This window comes from Dromaius novaehollandiae, chromosome Z (assembly GCF_036370855.1).
Source record: "Dromaius novaehollandiae isolate bDroNov1 chromosome Z, bDroNov1.hap1, whole genome shotgun sequence".
Taxonomy (NCBI): Eukaryota; Metazoa; Chordata; class Aves; order Casuariiformes; family Dromaiidae; genus Dromaius; species Dromaius novaehollandiae.
The window spans coordinates 34359972-34380293 of NC_088132.1; the positions used below are offsets into that span (position 1 = coordinate 34359972).

Below are 20322 nucleotides of genomic sequence, written 5' to 3' on the forward strand. Positions count from 1 at the left end.
GATTTTTCTGCAACTAATCCCAGAACTGGATTCTCCTTTGTAGGGGTGCCAAGCCAGTGGCTGTAAAAATTCTTAAGAACGAGAGTAATGATCCAGCCATAAAGGATGAACTATTGAGAGAAGCGAATGTAATGCAGCAACTGGATAACCCATATATTGTCCGAATGATAGGCATATGTGAAGCTGAGGCCTGGATGTTAGTAATGGAAATGGCTGAACTTGGGCCCTTGAACAAATTTTTGCAAAAAAACAGGTATATAAGCTTCAATTTCATTTTTTAGAGTTTATCTAAAGAGAAAAAATGAGACAGGTCCTTTTTTAGTCTTAAATTAAGTGTAATTTTAAATTGCAATGCTGTTATTGTAATAATTCTTTACAATATTTACTCTTATCTGGGGCATGATTATCTTGCGCGTGTCTACCAACTATCAAATATTTATGGTAAAATAGAGCATTCTGAATAGAGGAAAAATTTCCAGATGTCTTTCAATAGCTCTTTGCTGATATGATCACACTTTGTCTTGCTTAGGACATTCTTCTGCTGCCAGTTCTAATTAAAACTTAGCTAAAAATAAATGGACCAGGTTGCTATTATGATGTGGGGAAGGTCATAGTGCAGATTTGTATTGTAGCTCCATGAAAAATCATGAAAATGAACTACTGACCTCTTAAAAGATTCAATTATGATTTTCAGACATGTCACAGAAAAGAATATAACAGAGCTGGTACATCAGGTTTCCATGGGGATGAAATACCTGGAGGAGAATAACTTTGTACACAGGGATCTGGCTGCAAGAAATGTACTATTAGTCACCCAACATTATGCCAAAATCAGTGACTTTGGACTTTCTAAAGCTCTTAGTGCTGATGAAAGTTATTACAAGGTAAGTTTTGCACAGAATATCAAATCTGAATAGCAGTATAGCTTAAGATTATTTTCAGTTGAAGTGCTGCTGTTTTCAAAAGTTGAAAATTAGAAACACTATAATAGATATATCATGTATTTTTTTAGCCTGCTAGCAGCTCACTGAAACAGATTTTCAAAACGCATCATCAACATAAAGAGATGGGTAGGAGGAAGAGGCCGGTTCCTTCTTTATTTATTTCCTTTTTGATGAACTTGTAATTAGAAGGTTGAAATTTATTGTGGAAATTGGGTACTTCCTCGTATAAAAGGAGGAAAATGTCTTTGTTGCAGGTAGGAACTTTTCAGCACGTATGTTTTTCACCATCTCCAAGCAAAATTCAGGCCAGCACACTGTATTATTGACTAACAGAACTGCATTTTGGGAATGTGCTGAAAAAGTACACTTGGTAAATAATCACTCGAGCTATGCAGAGTTCATTTAGCTTGGCTTTACATTAATTTGACCTCTCTACAGCTAAAGGGACTGAAATAACTGCCATGTTTAATAAGGTAAAACCATCCTTGGGAGATGCAGGCTCTTATCATGTCTGCATCTTTTATTCTGACATACTGCTCCTGCAGTTCAAATTATTCCTTTCTTCTGCCTTTTCCCTTTCATCAGCCCTTTAAAGCCAATAAGCCAAGCCATGAAATGGAGCAGAGGAGGAACAAGCAAATACTCCTTTCCGATAGCCTTCCTATGGGAACAGTAGCTGCTGCCAGAAAAAGCAGTAACATCTTAAATCACTGCACCTAGCCTAACCAGAGCTGCTTGTTAGAGGTCTGAGATTTAGTATTAAAGGCCTGTTCCCTTTACAAGGCTGTGAAACGCTGTGGGACTGCTTCACTAGGACGAGCACTGCACTCTGATATCTTGACACTTGTGTTGTCGTAATAGAGTGTAACGGCAGAATTTAATCAAATTGCCGTTTGCCACAAGGCAGTCATTGCACTTTGAAATGAAGCATCGACTTCAAGTAAATATGAGCCTCAACATAGCTGGGTATCTATCTCTTGTCCTCTTGTGGAGAGGCTAGATGAAAAATCTTACTTTTAAAGAGCAACTTACAATTGAATGCCGCTACAGGCATAACTCCAGGTCATTTAGTTAAGCTTTGCTGTGGCATAACGTTCAGTTCACTGTTTCATTTAGAAAGTGGAAGATTATGAACAGTTTAGTAACAGTTTTGAAGATGCTTCTGCATGTTATCCCTTAATGCCAACTACATCAGACAGAAATGTTGTGCTACTTAGTGCAAATGTGTGCAGGCATTTTGACTCCTTTCTGTTACATTTTCCAAGTTAACTTGGTCTACATGAATTCTGATGTTGTTTACTGCTTACTGCTGTGTCTCTAGCCTGTTTTTTTTCTTTTCTATTATGGCTTACTTTAGGCACAAAGTCATGGAAAATGGCCAGTGAAGTGGTATGCTCCAGAATGCATGAATTTTTACAAATTTTCTAGCAAAAGTGATGTCTGGAGCTTTGGGGTTTTAATGTGGGAAGCTTTTTCTTACGGACAGAAGCCATATAAGGTGAGTAGCTCTAGCTGCCAATTTTTTTGTCTGTCAAAATTCAGAACATATGTGAACTTATCCTACCTGGAAGTGTGGTCACAGCTCAAAGCAGGCCTTAGCTACCCATCTGTGACAATGAATGAGTCAAAGGATAGCCCCAAAATTGGCTCTGGGCCTCTGTTTGTTTTATGCTGGCATGTATACTGTAATCATTTGTAACTCAGAAAACTTATCACCCAACTCCAGGGAATGAAAGGTGGCGAAGTTGCACAGATGATTGAAAGAGGAGAACGAATGGAGCGTCCCGAAGTCTGTCCAACTGAAGTCTACGATTTAATGAAATTGTGTTGGACATATAAGTGAGTGTGATGTGATAATCTCTCTCTTAATGGCATTTCATTTTAATCTACTTAATAGCCAGAAAGGAAGCAAGAAAGGTATTTCATAACATATCCTTTCAGCTGGTGTTTAGCTTACAAATAACCTCCAAACTAAGGATTCAGTTGTACTTTCAAATGAAAATGATTTGAGGTAATTGTGGTGTACACAAGAAGCTGATTTTGCACATCTGGTCCATTTTTTGACGGAACACTTAAATACAAAAAACAGGGTATTGTCAAAAACAGTCTTTCCTCAGAGATATCAGTCTGATATACTTGGAGAATAACATTTGAAATGAAGTGAACGTTTTTCTTTCTGTTTGGGATTGTATTTTGTTTCATTTTCTTTTCCAAAGCCTTTTCTTTACTGAAAAGTAAAAGAAAGTCGTATTATTCCAAAATGTTCCTTCTGTTCCTCAATTCTTAATAGTTTTGACCTTCTTTTTTTCCTCTCTTGTTTCAAAATATCCTCAACTTGGATTTTGTCTTTTCAAATCTTACTTAGCACTTAAGAAACTTTTTTTTCAGCTCAATAACTTTCCACAAGTTTGTTATGAAAAGTAGAGCAGAAGAAGATGAACTAAAACCTATCTAATCTTTTCTAATTGGTATATTGAAAAAAGCATGAAAAAATTTGGTTTATAATTTATCATTTTTAACTATTCTGTCGAAGTCACTTTTTACCTGTCGGAAAGTTTTCAGATAGCACCCAAATCCCACTGTGACATGACTTTCTCTTCCAGGTCAGAGGATATGTGTGTCAAACAAAGGTCTTTGGATTCCACTTCAGGAGCTGTAGTATTTCACTTTTAGATACCTTGCTTCTTTATCAGTTTATTATACCTAGTACTTGAGAAAGAGCATGGAGCCATAAAATAATTTCTGCCTTTCTGTTTGACTCAAAGAATGACGTAACAGTTGTAGAGTGAATCAGGATCACTTTTATTAGGCTCAGTTATGTAGTCTTAAATAACGGCATTTAATAACTATATCATAAAAGAATGTTGCTGTCTATTTATTTGTATTAAAATGTCCTTGATAGAGGAAATAAAAATGAAAAAAAAAAGAAAATGCAATAAGACTGCTCAAGTCAGGCAGTCAATATGTTACATACTTTTGCCAGGACTTGTTCTCAGTTTAGTCATATTCTTCCAAATCAACAAAGATCTGCAGACACAGAGGAAAGCAAGATATTATGGCCACACATCAAAAGACTCCTCTTAATGGTGCTAAGCCACTCCATATGATTGTAGTGCCTGTTTTAAGGCAGACATTACACTGTGAATGTTCTCTTCTCTAGATTATTACTGAAGTAAATGAGGTAGAAAATAAAAGGGAGCTGATTTAGCATTTCTTTCACGTAATGCGTTCACGGACCATAATCCACAAAGTAACAGGCATGCAGGTAAGTTCCACTGACTGGGTGCTCTGCAGCGACATTTGCCACTTGGTATTCATTTTGCAGCAACATTTTGGTAGCCTTAAAGGTATTGTGAGCAGCTTTATGTGAGCCATGACTGAGGTAAAGTCTGAAGTGTTACAAGGCCCTCAAGCCTTTTACAACGTTCTCCTTCCCACACAGTGATATTTGTCGTCTTTTCACAGCATTGATGACCGACCAGGATTTGTCGCAGTAGAGCTGAGATTACGTGACTACTATTACGACATTTCCCACTAACAGCACAAAGAAAAGCAGCTTCGTCTGTCTTCAGCAAGCACCTTCTGAGGAGCTACAGCCGTCCATGTGTTCAGTTTCCGAAACCGAGTGACTTTGATTTTTGTACTGCCACTTTCACCCCGTAAAGCTTTAAGCTAAGCCCTGTGTGTGGAATTGCCTTTGCTTGCTTTCTGTGCAATATCCAGCCCCAAAACAGGGTGTCAAAGGTGGAGGGGCCACAAAGCGTGCAGAACGGACAGCAGCACAGATGCTTAGACTTCTGCTACGTTCTACTTTATTTACATCTTAGTGACATATTTTGCTGTGGTGTAAAACCTATTTAATATCTTTCAGCTCTCTTCCTCTCTTGTATTTGAATGTAGATTGGGATTTAGAGTCTTGTTATTAATTTTCTTAGCCCTTGAATACGTTGAGTTGTTCCAGCCTTCCCCTCCCCATGGAGGAACATTATAAACATTTCTCACTGTGTAAGAAATTCACTGTGAAAGTCTGTCAGTCACTTTGACTGACAGCATGTTTGATTTTTACCCCCAAGTCCCTTTAAAAGCAAATCCTATTCTTTTCAGTAGTAATGTGAGCCGAGAGCAACTGGGAGATCTGAATTTCTAACGTTTGGAAAGAGAAAAGGAATCATCAGCTCCTTTAAGTGATACCAGCTTCTCTCTTTCCTCACGCCACGTGGAAGCCCAGCTGTCCCCCAGGGCAGTATTTTCTTCCTGGTGAAACCTAGGAACTCAGGGACATGTTCTTGTCTGGGGGCAAGACATATCAGCACCTAAGGAAATGATTTGGGGTTTTAACATAAAGTCCATGACTGTGTTTCCTAAAAAGCCAGCTGTACGTTGAAAGGTAAAGAGTAGCACCTTTCTCTCTCTGTCCTGTTTCAGCTCTCTCCAGAGATCTTTTCCATGCATCTCTTTGGGGTATACCAAAGCCCCTTGTGCAGCAAGGTGAGCAGCAGACACTTTTTTTAATCTTTCTTTGAAAGCATTTGAGATTCACCACAGCTCATCACCTCAAAGCTAAATTTCACCCCTAGCTCAAACATTTTTAAACTGGCTTATGTTTACTTTTGTCCTCTCCTAAATGTATTTGCCTGTTAATAATCCTTCATCTTGCGTTAGGCTGCAAACCCCATAAGAAAAGGTCTTTGTCTTACTCCTTTTTTTAATGCACCATGCAGTGTCTCCAGTACTGTATAAGTATAGCAATAACAACAACAAATAATGTAGTCAACCTTTGTTCCTGTTTGTACCTTTATGCTTTCTTTGTCCTGTCTCATTTTAAATATTCTAGATGTCAAAATTTCTATCACTTGTTTCCCACAAACAGTCACTTTACTGGCATTTACATATATCTCAGGAATCTACACATGTTTCATCTACTGGATATAAGTTTCAGATGAATATGAAAAATAAGATTTAGAGATAGATATATTTATTGTATACAGCTGTTTAGAGTATCTGTGTTTAATTGTGGTATTATCAGGGTATTCTTAGAGATGCAGTGGTATTTTTCTCTCTAGGGAAAGAAATTGAAGAAACTGTTGGTGATTAGAGTGCAAAAGTGTTAATTTGCATTCTATGATAAACAACTATAAACAAATGTAGGATTCAATGTAAAATAATTAGTCTCTTTTTAATAATTATAGGTTCTGCTCTTCCAGAAATACCTGGTCATTTTTGGTAGTTTAATTTTTGAGTGTCCAAATACTCCAAGTCCAACTACCAAAATACTTCAGAAAGCATATGCTACTGAGATACTCAGTAAAATGAACCATGTTTCAGATGTGACCTGATCCAAATGTGATTTATAATGAAGCTGATTGATTGATTTTTTTTAAGAAACATTTTTCTACAAGAAGAGATGTCTAGAAGTTCCCTATAGCTGTGCATATGTGGTTTTTAGCATTATCCCTTTTGCAGAGAAATTGTCAGCGCTTGTACAGTCAGTGCATTTATGGGGAGACCAATTATAAATCAGTTGCACAAATCCCCACCAGCCAGCAAGTGACAGCACTCAATTTCCCTGTGATATATATATATCTTAAAGCGTTACCTAATGCAACAATACTGGAGGAATATTTCTTCCCCTTACTTCTGAGTGAATGCCCCGATTGGTGTTACTTGACTATTTTTAATTTCACTATATTGTAATAAAAGTTTACAATTCGTAGGAGTATTTTGAAGTATTGTGAAATAACTGGATTAGATTTTTAAGCTGAGATTAAAGACATTGTTTTATAAAATATGTTGATATAACAAGAATCCTTTGAATATCTGTGTATGTGCTTTCTATCAAATGCTTAACGCAGAGAAGAGAGTGTGTATATACCAAATTACTGTGAGTGTTCATCTTGTGGAAAGACTGAGATTCCCTTATTGACACCGAACCGTACCTGACATGACAGATGAGCCCGCTGAAATCAACTATGTAGGTTTTAAAGTCGTGTTATACCACCATGGAGCCTCCCTTAAAAGTGCAGGCAAGTGTTCTAGGTTTTCTGAAAGGAGAGAGGACTTCTTTCATCTGACTCCCTTTGCAAGCTCCAGTCCTCAGCAAAACGAAGACAGGATGTGACGGAATGCAAGTATGAATAATAATAACAAAAAGCCTGGAAGACAGACAGCTCCTCAAGATACTTCACTTCAGAAGGATCGCTGGGTGATTTACATACACTCCTATGGTTGTTTTCTTGAGTAACAAATCTGGCCTAAGTTTTCCTCCCTCCCACTTGTGGGACTGCACCATCAGCAGGGTCACTGATAGAAGCTGGCGCTCAGAGTAACCCTTCAAATAAAGGGGCTCTTGTCTGTTTGGTTGTGTGTGGCTTGGGGGGGGGGGTTGTTTTTGTTTTTTAACTGACTCATATCAGAAATGCTGTTTGGCAGCGCAGTTGGTTGTGGCAGTGGCGCTAAGGGGCAGCACGCAGGAGCGTGGAGGAAGGGGAGCTGGTGTGAGCGGCTGGGGGAAGGAGCAGCAGGCGCGAGGGTGTTAAAAGAGCTTTTCAGTGAAAGGAAAACAGTGTAGTTACAGCTTCGGCTAGGGCTCAGATCTACAAAATCGTGGCTCCTCTGGAGCACTGGAGGCCACATACCTTTTCCTTTAACGTCCCACCCAAACTGCACTAAAACTCCTGCCCCCAGTCTCCCCCTGCTTCGAACACTAGGCAAAGAGGGGATTTGTAATCAGAGAAACAAAAAACCCCATACTTTTTACATTTGAAATAATTGCAGTCAGAACTGGAGGTTTGATAGAGTGAACATGTGGGAACGGCCGGGTGGGTCTGATTTTGTGCGAAGGCAGCTGTATGGCCTGGCCCTGCCAGGAGGTGGCGAGACCTGAACACGTTTCGGCTCACGCATTTGTCTCTAAACGCTTCATTTTCTGGCACTCTCTGCTTCATTCTGGTTATTCCTACGTATATGCCGTACAAAGTAACTTGTTAATTTATTCACTGTTTGCTGTGAAGCAAGTTCCATGTGAATATAAATCATGATATTAGTTGCAAATGATTAGCAAGTATTTCTGGGACGCTTTGTCCCCGTTTTCTTTAACTGGTATCAGGAACAGGGAATTCCAGAGAGAACAACACCGAACATGTCCCACACGCACATACAAGGGGGTGGGTGCTGCTCCTGATTGAGAGAGATGCCTTCTCCAGGGCTGAAATGAGCCCAGCTCGGGGATGAAACATGGCATCTTTAAAAGTCATGTGAGAATATTGCACAAGTTTTGGAATGGAAAAGGACCATGACTGTGCTGAATGGTGCAGGGGAACATTAAGCTGGCAAATATAATTACCAGCCCTAAGTGCAGTCAGGACAGAAAGCCTCTAACTCATGCAGGAGAAGAAAAAACAGAAAAACTTCCAAGCATATAATGCTTGACAGCTACAGTGAAGAAACCCCAAACCAGAGGCAAAGCAATCCCAGATTCAGATGGAAAAAGGCCACTTCAAGGGTCAACATCACTGATTCCCCAAGTACTACACCACATGGTGCAATGTGGATGCAAGCGAGCCCAGGACACGATCGTGTCTCAGTCCCTGTTTCCCTGCCGGTGGGCCCAGGGATGGTTGTAAGGCTGCTGTGCAATGTTCAACAGCCAAATGCCTCCTCCTCCTCCTCCTCCCCCTCCTGCTGTAACTATGGGGAGCTGGTGCTGAGCCTGCAACACCTGCACTGTCACAGCCAGATAGCCTGTGACATTATCATAAGGTTTGCAGCCAAATTTGGCACTGGAAAAGGAAGGAAGGAATGATCGGAAAGGCGAGGTGTGCAGGGAAAGGAATTATCTTCTATTAGCCTGACTAATACTGCTGGAAAAAGAGAGACAAGCTTGCACACCTTTCTTCAGGTGACACATCACTGAAAGAGTTGCTTCGCTCATACCCGACTAAAACAACATCCCTCCAGCCACCTAGAGCTCTCTGAAGCCAGGCTAGTACCGTGCATTGCTCACCAAATGAGTACTTTTCTCTGTTGTCATATATGTGCTAATTGAGGTGAATACCCACACAGCTCCTTGGCATATAATTAACTCTGCACTGAGTGTCCACACAGCTACCCTGGGGCTGGGAGCCGTGCGCATTTCTTGATAACCAGAGAAGCAGAGGAAACAAGAGGGAGCTGGAGAAAGCATTGCCTTGCTGGCTATTAAAATTCATAACGTTGAATTCAAATAGTGCCCTGATGCCCAACCTTGTATATAAGTACCTAGACCATTAACTCTCCACAGCTGTCCACCATCATAAATGCTTTACACTGGCAGGGTAGGGCACTGCAAGTCACATCTGGGCCTTGCATTACTCCAAAGGGCCAGCTCTTGGATGAAGCCCACTATTGTGCGGCAGCAGCTACAGCTTCCTCCTGGCGTACTCAGAGCTACAGCAGTTCAATAAGGTGCGTGCTGGGCTCCCCGTGCCTCTCGCCAGCTCAACTGTAACATTAGAAATACAAAATAGGTTTGCGAAGAATGGGTACACACACACACACACACACACACACACACACACACACACACACACACAGGCACTTTTCCCCCTCTAATCCTACCTGTGTTTGATATTACCCTCTCCTCCTGCCTCTATTCTTACTACATAGTGGTATCTTTAGATCTTGTTTTAATTTGTGTGCAGATTTCGTCAATGTTGTCAAGTGATTTCTATCAAACTGGTGTATCAGGTAACTTGTGCTCCAGTACCCCGGAGCAATGTGCAGCTGGCAAACAGTTACTAAAGCTGGTCTTGCATTGTATTTCTGAAAGACAGCAAGAAAACTGCACAGAAAAAAAAGGGTTAGAGAGATTATTATCAGGAGATAATATTAAATGGCAGTAATGTAATGTGGACACATATTAGGCTGCTCAGTGCCCAGCTGAGGCCTCTGGCAGCCACAGGGATGTAGCAACACCACAGCAAAAATCCCGGATGCTCCTGCCTTCCAACCCCAGTGCACCAGTGCACCAAGCAGTCTTTCCTTTGACAAATACATTGTTGGCCCTGTCATTGATATGTGCCTGTCTTTTTGCCTATTTTAAGAGCAGAGATCCACTAATGTTGCTGCTTCCCCAAGGGCATGTAGTAATCGGGTACTATTTTTAAATGGTTCGGTCAGCCATGACTTCCTTTTTATCTGTCCGTGCTGTGGATGCTGCAGGGAGCGAGCATGGCATTCTTCATCTTTTTGTGGTTTCTACTTATAAGGAATAGACAGGACAAACAGCGCTTCTTATTAGTGCCGGCGTACTAATGCGAGCTGGATTACAGGCTGAAGTGCAGCCTGAATCATGCCTCAGAAATGCACCCTCCAGTGTCACATTGTACCCGAGTTAATGCAAACCAGAACTCACAGTACACAAGCACGAGTACAAAGCTCTCAGTTTGTTCCCAAAGCTCCCACAGCTTCTTCTGTGCCAGCTATGAAAAAAAAGAAAAAAACCCAACAACCTAATAATCCGACATGTCCTGTGTGTGTTTGCAGAACTTCACGTAGGCTACTCCTTCAGTCATCTGATTTCAAGGAACATGAGGCCTTAAGGAAGAAATATGCTTCTGATTTGCGCAGATATTGAGGGCTGGTCCTCTGCTTCCCTGCCTCCAAAGCCTCCCGAGCTGGCTGAAGGGCAGCTGGAAGCACCGGCAGCAGGAGAGGCTGAGCTGAACCTGGGCACTGCTGGTACCTGCAGTGGGATGCTGGAGCTGAGGCCTGCCCCGCTCAGTGCCATGGCCGCCACTGCCGCATTTTGGGCACACAGCAGGGTCTTGCTTGTCTGCGGCCGCGGAGCGCGGGGAGCCTCGGCCGGCCGGCCGCCAGCCCCAGAGCCAGCGCTGCAGACTGGGGAGCTCCCGGCTGTGTACGGGCAAGGCGCGTTATGGCAGCAGAGTTACATGAGAACGCTCTGCTGTTGTGTCACCGCATGTGTTTGCTTTTCTGCTTTGGACAATGTCCTATTATCCCTTAATTTACATGTACTTTGCTTACACCGTGGTACAGGACCTAATGTACCAGGCAAGCACGGCTGAGGACAGCCACCTTGAGTACGTGCTACCTATTCTAAGGGCTGAGTCATAGAAAAACAATAATTAAAAAAAAAAACCCATAAAGCAGGCATAAGGCTTTTTAGTTTTTATGTGGGTTCCGGTCCTTTCCTCCCCACAGCCCTCTCCGGCCCGCCGTGCCGTGGGCCCTCGAGCAGCATGACGGACAGGAGGCAGCGCCGGTGTCACCCTCCCCTCGGGCCTTGCCAGCGCCTGGCTTCCCTGCGGCTCCCAAACGGGAGGGTGCCCCCAGAAACCAATGGCCTAAAACACAACCCAGGGCAGAAAACACGCACGCTGCATTCCCCCCCGCCCCAGACAAAAATAACCATTAAAAAAAAAAAAAAGAACCCCCCCCCCCAAAGTGCGGCGCGTTGGGCACACCACGCGCAGCCCCACTCGTGTCAAGCATTTACTGTCGGCTCTGCTGCCCCCCCTGGGCCTAGTGCGTCTTGTCGTAGGTGCCGGCGCCCTTGTAGGCGCCCACGTAGCCGCTGCCGTCGGCCGGCTCCTGGCGGCCCGCCAGCCCCTTCCCCTTGCCGCTCTCGTCGAAGCGCTCCTTGTGGCTGCCCGTGTACTTGCTGGTGTCCGTCAGCCGCTCCACCGCCCCGGCCGTGGTGGCTCTCTGCGGCCGCCGCACGAGGACGGGAGTTAGCCCAGGCGGCGGGGGGCTCAGCCCGGCCCTGAGCGGCGGCCGGTACCCACCGTGGCGCCCACGTTGCCCGGCTCCTTGCCCTCGATGAGGCCGTAGACGGCCTGCAGGGCCTCCTCGGGCGCCTTGCCCTTGAAGCGCGTGCCGCAGAGCTCCTTCATGGCCTGCTGGAACTGGGCGAAGGTGATGGTGCGGGCGCCCTTGGTCCTGCCCGGGGACGGGGCATGTCACGGGGCAGCCGGACCCCCGTGGCCACCCCCCGCCGTCCCCCCCAGCTCACTTGACTTTATTGAATACGATGTCGACGTCGGTGCCGGTCACGGCCTTGCCGTCGGCCACGCCGCACTCCTTGCACAGCTTGGAGAAGTTCTTCCCCGTCATGTCGCTGCCGCTGGCCGACGTGTCGCCGTAGGTCGCAAATTTGCGGAAAGCCTCCTCCACCCCCGACATCTCGCTGCTGCTGCTACCAGCACCGTGGGGGCAGCTGAGCGGCGATTAGTCTGTTAGCTGGAGAATTAATTAAAAAAAAAGAGCCCAAATTCGGCTGCCCAGGACCCACATCTCACCGGCTTCCTTACAAGCGGTGCCCAGCTTTCTGGGGCACCCACACCCCTCCCGCACTGCCCTGCCCTCCCAACACCCCTAAATGTCTGCGGGGGGTCGGCCGGGACCGCTGCGACCGGGTCTGGGGGGCGCTGAGGAAGCAAGGGCCGTGGCTCCGGCCGCCGTGACCTGAGCAGCCACATCAGGCCCGTTCCCAGCCACACTCACGCTCTGGTGATGTTTCCTACAGCCACCTCCGTTCACCCAGGGGCGCTGGTCTGCCCACGGTGGTTGGTTTCCTTTTTTCCAGGCTGATATTTAAGACAGCTCCTCGTCGGGCCGGCTCCTCCGCAGAGCGAAAGCTGGGCAGGCCAGTGGCGATTGTGCCCCGGCGCCCGCCTCACAGTCCTGACACAACTCGCCGCAGCGATGGGCAGCCAGGCGGCCCCCAAGGGGGCTACGTGTCACTTCCCTCTCATTGCGGGGGGAGGGGGGGGAAATCTGAATAACCCCTCAGCTGACATAAGGGTCACACACCCGAAATGTGGCCTGTCCTGGTACACGTGTTCATAACGCCAAGGGAAGGGAGGGCCATTCTCACACCTGGCAATGTGGCGGGGGGCACGGGCATAAGGGGATGAACTTAAAATAGCAGGAAATTGAAACTAGGGTGCCGGGGCCAGCTTGCACCCTGGCCATCTTGCCCGGTTGTAGGTGCACTATGAGCACGAACCAGCTCAATGGATTTTTTTTTTTTTTTTTTTTTCCCTCCTCTTTCCTTGTTGCAGGTGGCTTGTTTCAGGGTTGTCCTAGCAGGGCCACCAGCGGTACTGCTTGTGCAGGAATTAGTGAAAATACAGAGGCATGGAGATGTGACGCCTCCTCCTGCAGCCCGTGCGCTAAGCGCGCTGGAGGTCGGCATGGGAATGCGGAAGCGGGGGTTGCAGAAGGGTCTGGCTTGCTTCTGCTTCGAGCTGCGCAGCTTGCTGGACAGGATTTTCTTATGGTCGGGAAAAGTGTCTTTTTTGTGCAGTAAAGTATGTATTTGGAATTGCACCTTTTTTTAATCACAGTATACATATTTTGAATTAAAAAATAAAAGTATACCTAGTTTTAGGTAAGCCTAAAGACCCCGAAAGAAGGCAAGGCTCCACTGGAGTGAATAGCCAAATGCCCAGAGATCTCAAGGAGGTCAGGATTTCACCTCCTTTTTGCCCTGTAACTCAAGACCACTTCAAATCAGCTCTGCGACGCCGCCGGTTGATGTGTTTCCGCTCCTCACAGCCTGCGTGTGACAACGAACAAAGCAAAGCGCACGTCCCTTGCAGGTCTCAGGGCGAGACTCCCTGGCCGCAAAGACTGCAAAACCATAAACAAAACCTGCTCAAACTGGACAAGTTTCCAAAAACTGCAGGAATTGCCAAGGCCTCTGGGTCTGGGGGCTGGATGATCCCATCCAGCGCCCATCTCTCCCCCAGGGCAAAGCCTCCCCAGCTGTGCACCCCATGGGTGCAACGAGCACACCAGGAGCTTGCCAAAGCTCACCAAAGCAGAGGCCAATCTTATTTCCAGCTTTTTGTTCCCATGCTCGAGGGAAAAAAAATTTTTTAAAGTCATACACACATGACTACATACACACACATACGTCAGGGATTCTTATTACTCGATAAGTTGTATGAACAAAAAGGCAAATGGCCAGACTGCTGTCCCTCTGAAATTTCATGCCTGTCTGCCTTCTCTATACCCGTATTTCTGTAGCAGACCTCTGTTCCTTTTGTCATCTGCAAATTTTATTAACGGCAATTTTGCGTTTATTTTCAGCTCATCGATAAAACCATGACAAAGCATCGGGCCTGACACCAAAGGCTGCAGATTCCCGCTGCAGACCCCTCCGAGGACAAGTGCCTCCTGCCATCTGCCAGCCAGGCAGGGCTAGCTTCCTTTACCCTGGAGGACAGGGCTCTCAAGAGCCCCGTCCCCAGAACGAGCGCCCGTAACTGACCGATCACACCGCAAAGTTGTTTCAATATGTTCCAGACATACCGCGCCAGTGAAGTTAATACAGAGATCAATCTGAATCGCTGCGCCTATGGTCTCTGTGCTTCAAGTCTCGCATGGCCACATGCCAGATTCTTTCTGCTTTCAGTCGCAGGGCTTTCGACAAAGTCCAGCCAAGGGAGTGCAGAATTTGGTCCCAAGTAACTAGTTAAGTATTTGAGGCTGCTGCCAGCCTCTTATGAGCTCAGCTTAAAATTACATTTAGGGAGGTTTGAAGCATCTTAGATATAGACAGATGCTGAAGACACAGAGGAGAATCACCAAAAAAAAAAAAAAAAAAAAAAAAAAAAAAGAGAGAGAGAGAGAAGGAAAAAGCAGTGTCTTATTAAAATAACACGAACAACATGTATAAACAGACATATCCCCACGCCATTCCCCTGTTCCCAAAATAGATTAATCATTTTTTAAAAAAATTCTCAGATTACAAAGGGATATGTTAACTTGCTTAAATCTTCAGCTGTAGGGAGGTGATTTATTCTGTATCAGTAAAATACCTAGCTGCAAAACAGAGAGCAAAACTTGCATTCTGTTCAAATGCGTAATCCTGCAGGAAAGTTGGGAGACAGCTTTGATACCATCTTCATGGAATCAGCATTATTTATTTAAGGAAGAACAGCATTTTGCAGACACTAAAATAGGCAATGACAAAAAAAAAAAAAAAAAAAAAAAAAAAAGGTCAGAGCATCTATAATATTGAAGCAAGCCACACTCTGGAATAACAGAAATACAGGGGAAAAGATTAACGTCTGAAACTCTTTTGTAGGCAAGAAGAATATCAACTTCTGCTGCCATGAATAAATGAATTCTAAATTATTCTTTGTCTGCTAGATTTTATGAACTATTACCATAATCACATAAACGTCTTTTTTTCCCCCACATACAGCTATGTATGTGCATAAGACTTCCCTTTCAGCGCTGTGATCAGAGAAACTGTTTGAATGGAGACATTAAAGCAGTGAAATTCCAATTACTGTATGAAACACTCTAAATGTCTCAAAATGAGCCACTCAAATTACAGCTAGATCCAGCAAACCCTGGATGATGGAGGATTAAAGTAAACCAAAACTCAGATGTGGAGCGGTACCCATTGCATAAGCCCCTGTGTTTGATCCCAGGCCATGTACTTCTGAAGCTGACTTGCCCCTTTCCTGGGGACGATGCCTGTAGATGAAGAACAAAGTTTTATTTAAAATCAAGTATCAGAGTGTAATACATAGTACGAGTTTGAAAGGCAGTGACTTTCACTGTCCTGATAAATAAATACGTCTGATGCAGACGTATGGGAAAAGAGGAGAGAACAGAGCAAAGTGTTAGTGCCTAGGCTTAAAAGGGAAGTTTTACAGAGTATCTGAAAGAACAAAGATCTTACATGTAAGAATTTGCAAAACCACTTGTCAGAAATTAAAATAAAGCAAAAGAGACCAGACATGCAGCTGTTCTCTGTAAAAATCTTTTACATTATGGGATTTCTCAGCAATAACTTCAGTTCTTGTGCAGATTTTTTGTTGTTTGTGTCACACACACGGAGGACACGCGTTGGCTGGCCTTTCAGGTGTGAATGTGTCTATGGCGGGTGGCATTCCCCAGGGCTTGCAATGGGATGCCGAGCTCTCTTCGAGTCAGGCTCTCCTCATGGCTGGCAAAGGCATTTTATTTGAATACTCAAAGGAAGCAGTCCTCATTTTTTTTCTCAGTACCGCTATTAGTCTTTTTTAGTAGTAATGCCTGGCAGCTCAAAGAGGCACTAAGCAAGATCATGCTCAGGGCACTGTACAGACAGATGATAAATACAACCTGTGTCTCCATTGCCCTTCAGAGCTGTGTTTGTACAGTTCCTTATATCATACAAATTTTATCCAAAGCTATCTTCCGTGTCCCCTTCTAACAATGTCTAGAAGGACATGGGCTGAAAGAAAAGTACATAAACAAGACAACCCGAAGGTTAAGCCAGTTTTCTTAACAAGCTTCAGCCACCGCTTTCTTCTGCCCCTGCATGCTTGTGGGAGGGCAGCTTTGACTGGCACTGATTTTAGACAGAGAGCTGAAGAATTTTTGCTCCCCAAGCACGTTTCTGCACCAGGACTCCAGAGCAGACCTCCTGGTCTTCACATGCCTCCTTCTGACCATATTTCTTTTCAGACAGTAAAACCAGTATGAAGGCTTCTGATGATTCAGATGTGCCCTTAGGTTCTTGATCTCTGTGAAGTTTGTTGCTTTAGATGAAAAGACATTAAATTATTTTCAGGAAAATTTGGGAACTTTCTTTTTTTTCAAAATTGGCACAGTTTATTTCAAGAATCATCTCAGTCACTAGCAAAAAAAGTAGAAGGCCTTTTATAACCATCAACCATGGAGAGAAATCAAGTGCTACAGCCTAGTCAATGCACTCTGATCAGAATATGTGACATAATTATAGTGAGACTGCAGCTGTATTTTGGAGCTATTTTATGAATTTCCCTTGGCAGAATAACCATCCTCACTCAAAATAATCCATCTAGGATGAATACATGTTCCCTTTGGCCAGGAGTCAGTGTATGACATAAATCTTCAGGAGTTTTTTTTTTTGTATGTATAGTTGACTATACTGACGATGTCAATTTATTTTTTTATTTGGAATTTTTTCTACTTTCCGTTACAGCTCAAATAATATTTGTGTATCGGAGAAAAAGAAAGGGGAATGTTCTCTTAGTCTGCAGTGCTCATAACTAACCATTTCCAGCTCCATGATAAACCCTTCCAAAGCAGAAGGAAAGATCAGTAGCTCTCAGCACCCTGCTCTCCCATTGCAGTCACTGGGGTTTCACAGCACACATGAGAGTGGACCATGGTCCCGTGGTATCATCTCATGAACATGCTGGAGTCCTAGCCAGATGTGACAATTTGCTGAAATTCTGCCAAGGCTTGGAGAAAAACTCTTAAATAAATGCTTTTCAATACTCTAGCTAACCCATTAGGAAATATGGCATTTAATAATCGCATTACTAAATGTGATTAGTATCACATTAAAGTTGCCATTTTCATATATACTTATATAATATTACTCATATTCATCACAATATAACATCCACTGATTCCCCTGAAGCTATGTTAGGAATTAATTTTGCTGCTGAAGTCTGTCTTCCTATTTTGATTCAGCTACCTCATATTGCCCCCCCGCCTGCCCAGGCAAAAGTGCTTTTACCTCCAACTTGATTTGTTGCAATTATCTGGGGAAAAAAATGATCTTGTTTTGGCTTGTTTCAACAAGTTGAGCCATTTGCACACTGTTCCAACAGTGTCCTTCTGCACGCAAAAGCCTCTTGGCAGCTCTTCAACCCTGATCTAGGAGCAGTCTATCTGAAAAGCTACTTGCTTTATGTATGCTTACTGTACAAGCATAGATGTTATTGATATTTTTTTTTCAGAACACATCAAAGCATTCTGTAAGGGGAGGAGGTACAAGAAATATTAATTCAAAGCATTTTTAAGGCTAGTATTCTTGTACGCCAAAAGCAAGTGTATCTATGTTTATTCTTTTTTAAAAAAAAGTTGTCAGATCACATTTTGAGATGATATTGCCAGAAATCTATTGTAACTTAAGCTTCTAAACTGCTTTGATTCTTACAGAAAGGTATTTACCAAGCATCAGCCATGTGCTGCTGTCCAGACCCACCGAAGACTCAGATGCTGGCATGCCCCTTATAGCACAAATAGAATAAGCAGACTCCCTCATCACTTACAGCCCAGAGCCCTTTGGGCACATTCAAGGAGCTTCCTGAGCCATGCTCACACCACAGGCAAAGCTGGCCCAATATGTTGCTGCAGTAGTTTGAGTCTTTTGTCCTTTTCCTACCAGCTGCCCTGGCCTGCCTGGACACCAGAGAATGTGATTTCAAGCTTTTAAAGGTGAGTCTCACACAAAAGAAGAAGAAAAAAATATTAATAATTAATAAGCAGCATTATTTTTCTGCCCTATTCCATCGTACAGTAATACTCTCCAATAGGAGTGCATGGAGGCCAAGACTTAACGAATATTTAAAAGCACTGTTTTGACCTTGCTTGCTGAGATAATAAGCAGTAATATAATGGGCAATTTTGCAAAACTAGAGGCTTAGTAATGCCACTGTCCTGGCATTATCCCTATACCCGTTCTTCTTCCCTCGACCTCCACAAAAGCAAGGGAACCATTTACACAGTGCTCCAACGAGAAGCACTGAGTGTAACAGGGCTCAAGCAACGCAAGAGGATTTACATTTACATTTTACAGCTCCCTGCCTGATGGCTTAGTTTTTTTGGCACCCTCTTTAGCAAATAAAGTTTCTGTGTTAACGGCAGGTTGTAAGGTGCAAGGGCAGACGTAAGGATAATCTAGAACACCAGGCTTTTAAAGCAACAAACTTACTCCCATTCTGATCTATCAATGAAAAAAATAAAATAGGGATTTTGTTTGTTTGTTTTCATCAGCACTGAGGAAATTCGCAACCTGTTTCCAAACACACCAGAGCTTGCAAAGGTAGAGGCTGTCTTTTCTTCGCTGTCAAACAAGGGTTTGGACTTCAACTACCTCAGTGAGGACAAAGCGCAAAGACCCGGGAGCCAGGCACCCTCTTGCTTAAAGCTTTAAAGCTTCACGCAGAGAAGCAACACGCTGGCTCAAATGCAGCAGAGCTGGACTTCTGCCACCGCTGTGAGTGGACAAGGACAGAGCTTCGGTTTTGGCTCACACCTTCCCCACGGGCGCTCCTGAAGGAAGAGGAGCCATCCCGCTGCGGCGTCGGGCACAGGGGACCAGGACTTCTCAGGCTTCTGGTTACGCGTCCCCAGGCCTGGGCTGCCTAGGGCCACCTCATGTGTCCAGCAAACCTAGAAATGGCCAAAGAAAGGCAATTGCTATCTATGGCCTCGTGCGCCCAAGTTGTCGCACCTGCCGGCTCTTCCTCACTGAACACTTCAATGCCCAACCTCCAGGAGCTGAGCAGATCCAAGTTAAGACTTCTAAACCCTACTGTAATAAAAATAATCAATATTATTGGCATCCTAACATTCAATGACTCCTCTAGCTAAGCCAGGACCTGGTGCCTGCCCTCTAACCCAGATGGAGGCTAGGGAGAACATTTATTTAGTATCATGTGTTGCTGCCATATAGCTAAATCTGCTCCAGCTGGTGTCCCTGGTTTGTCACAGTTGTGCTACACTCCAGTGGGGTTGCCACACTCTTCTCTGCTGAAAGAGGACTTTTGAGGCAGACTGAGAAATGAGAGCACCTCTCTCTGTCCTTATTTATGGGCTACAGTACTACAGGAAAATGAAAGGGCAGGTTTTCCTCATAATGTGAAATTGTGGAACTCCTGGCCATGAAATGCTTTGTGCAGCAGAAATATGAAGAGGTTTCAAAAAGCAAGCTGGCAAAGTGAGGAAGAAAGGTCCGTAAAAGGGCCATTAAAGAGAAAAAGAAGACCGCCTCCAGCATGGGGAGTCTCTAACCTGCAGATTGCTGGAAGCACATATCAGAGACAGGACACATGAGGGGATGAACTTATACTCTGACCCTATATGGTTGGTTTTGCACTGCCAGTTGATTTAGTTTCATGCCTCCCAGACCATGGAAGATATTAATCTATTATAAAGTAATTTTCAACCATTCTTATTCTTCTACTTCTGCCCCAAACTGCTATTCATATAGAATGGGAAAATTTTAAATCAGCTCTGGTCTGAGATTCTTCTAAAATAAACAAATAAATAAACAAGCAGCTACTGCACCACAAAATACTGCTTCTTTTAAGCTGAAAAAGGTTTAAAAAGCCATGTGCTGCTGCAGATGGGAGCCAAAGTAGCTCATACTGGTGTTTGGCCCTAGGAAAAAGACACCTTGCAACCGCACTGAAGGGAATTAGCAGAGCCCTGGATGCCAAAGAGTGGGAGAGGACAGCTCTAGGGAAGCAGAACAGTCAAATGCTCCTTTTCCACTATTCTACAACTTGTAAAATAACTTGCATTTGACACAAGCAACAGTGACATTTTGCAGCCTGCGTCAGAAGAGCTGACACCTGTTTTGCACACTCTGCAT

At 44.0% G+C, this 20322-nt stretch overlaps 2 protein-coding genes across 7 annotated transcripts in view; one reads left to right on the forward strand and one right to left on the reverse strand.

Moving 5' to 3' along the window:
• LOC112978814 (tyrosine-protein kinase SYK) overlaps nucleotides 1-7297 on the forward strand; it is a 55784-nt gene extending 48487 nt beyond the window's left edge. For all 6 annotated transcript variants that reach the window (XM_064501302.1, XM_064501304.1, XM_026092543.2 and 3 more), the window contains 5 exons: nucleotides 44-253; nucleotides 695-884; nucleotides 2302-2442; nucleotides 2671-2783; nucleotides 4410-7297. In XM_064501302.1, coding sequence (XP_064357372.1) covers nucleotides 44-253; nucleotides 695-884; nucleotides 2302-2442; nucleotides 2671-2783; nucleotides 4410-4482 — 727 coding nt within the window. In that variant the 3' untranslated portion in view covers nucleotides 4483-7297. The remainder of the gene's footprint in view (nucleotides 1-43; nucleotides 254-694; nucleotides 885-2301; nucleotides 2443-2670; nucleotides 2784-4409) is intronic.
• A 4168-nt stretch (nucleotides 7298-11465) lies between these two features.
• Nucleotides 11466-14066, reverse strand: LOC112978809 (tubulin polymerization-promoting protein family member 2-like). The gene is made up of 4 exons (XM_026092539.2): nucleotides 13963-14066; nucleotides 11956-12159; nucleotides 11729-11882; nucleotides 11466-11648 (listed from the first exon to the last, which is right to left on the reverse strand). The coding sequence occupies exons 1-4, from the start codon at nucleotides 14064-14066 to the stop codon at nucleotides 11466-11468; spliced, it is 645 nt and encodes a 214-aa protein (XP_025948324.2).
• Nucleotides 14067-20322: the final 6256 nt, after the last annotated feature.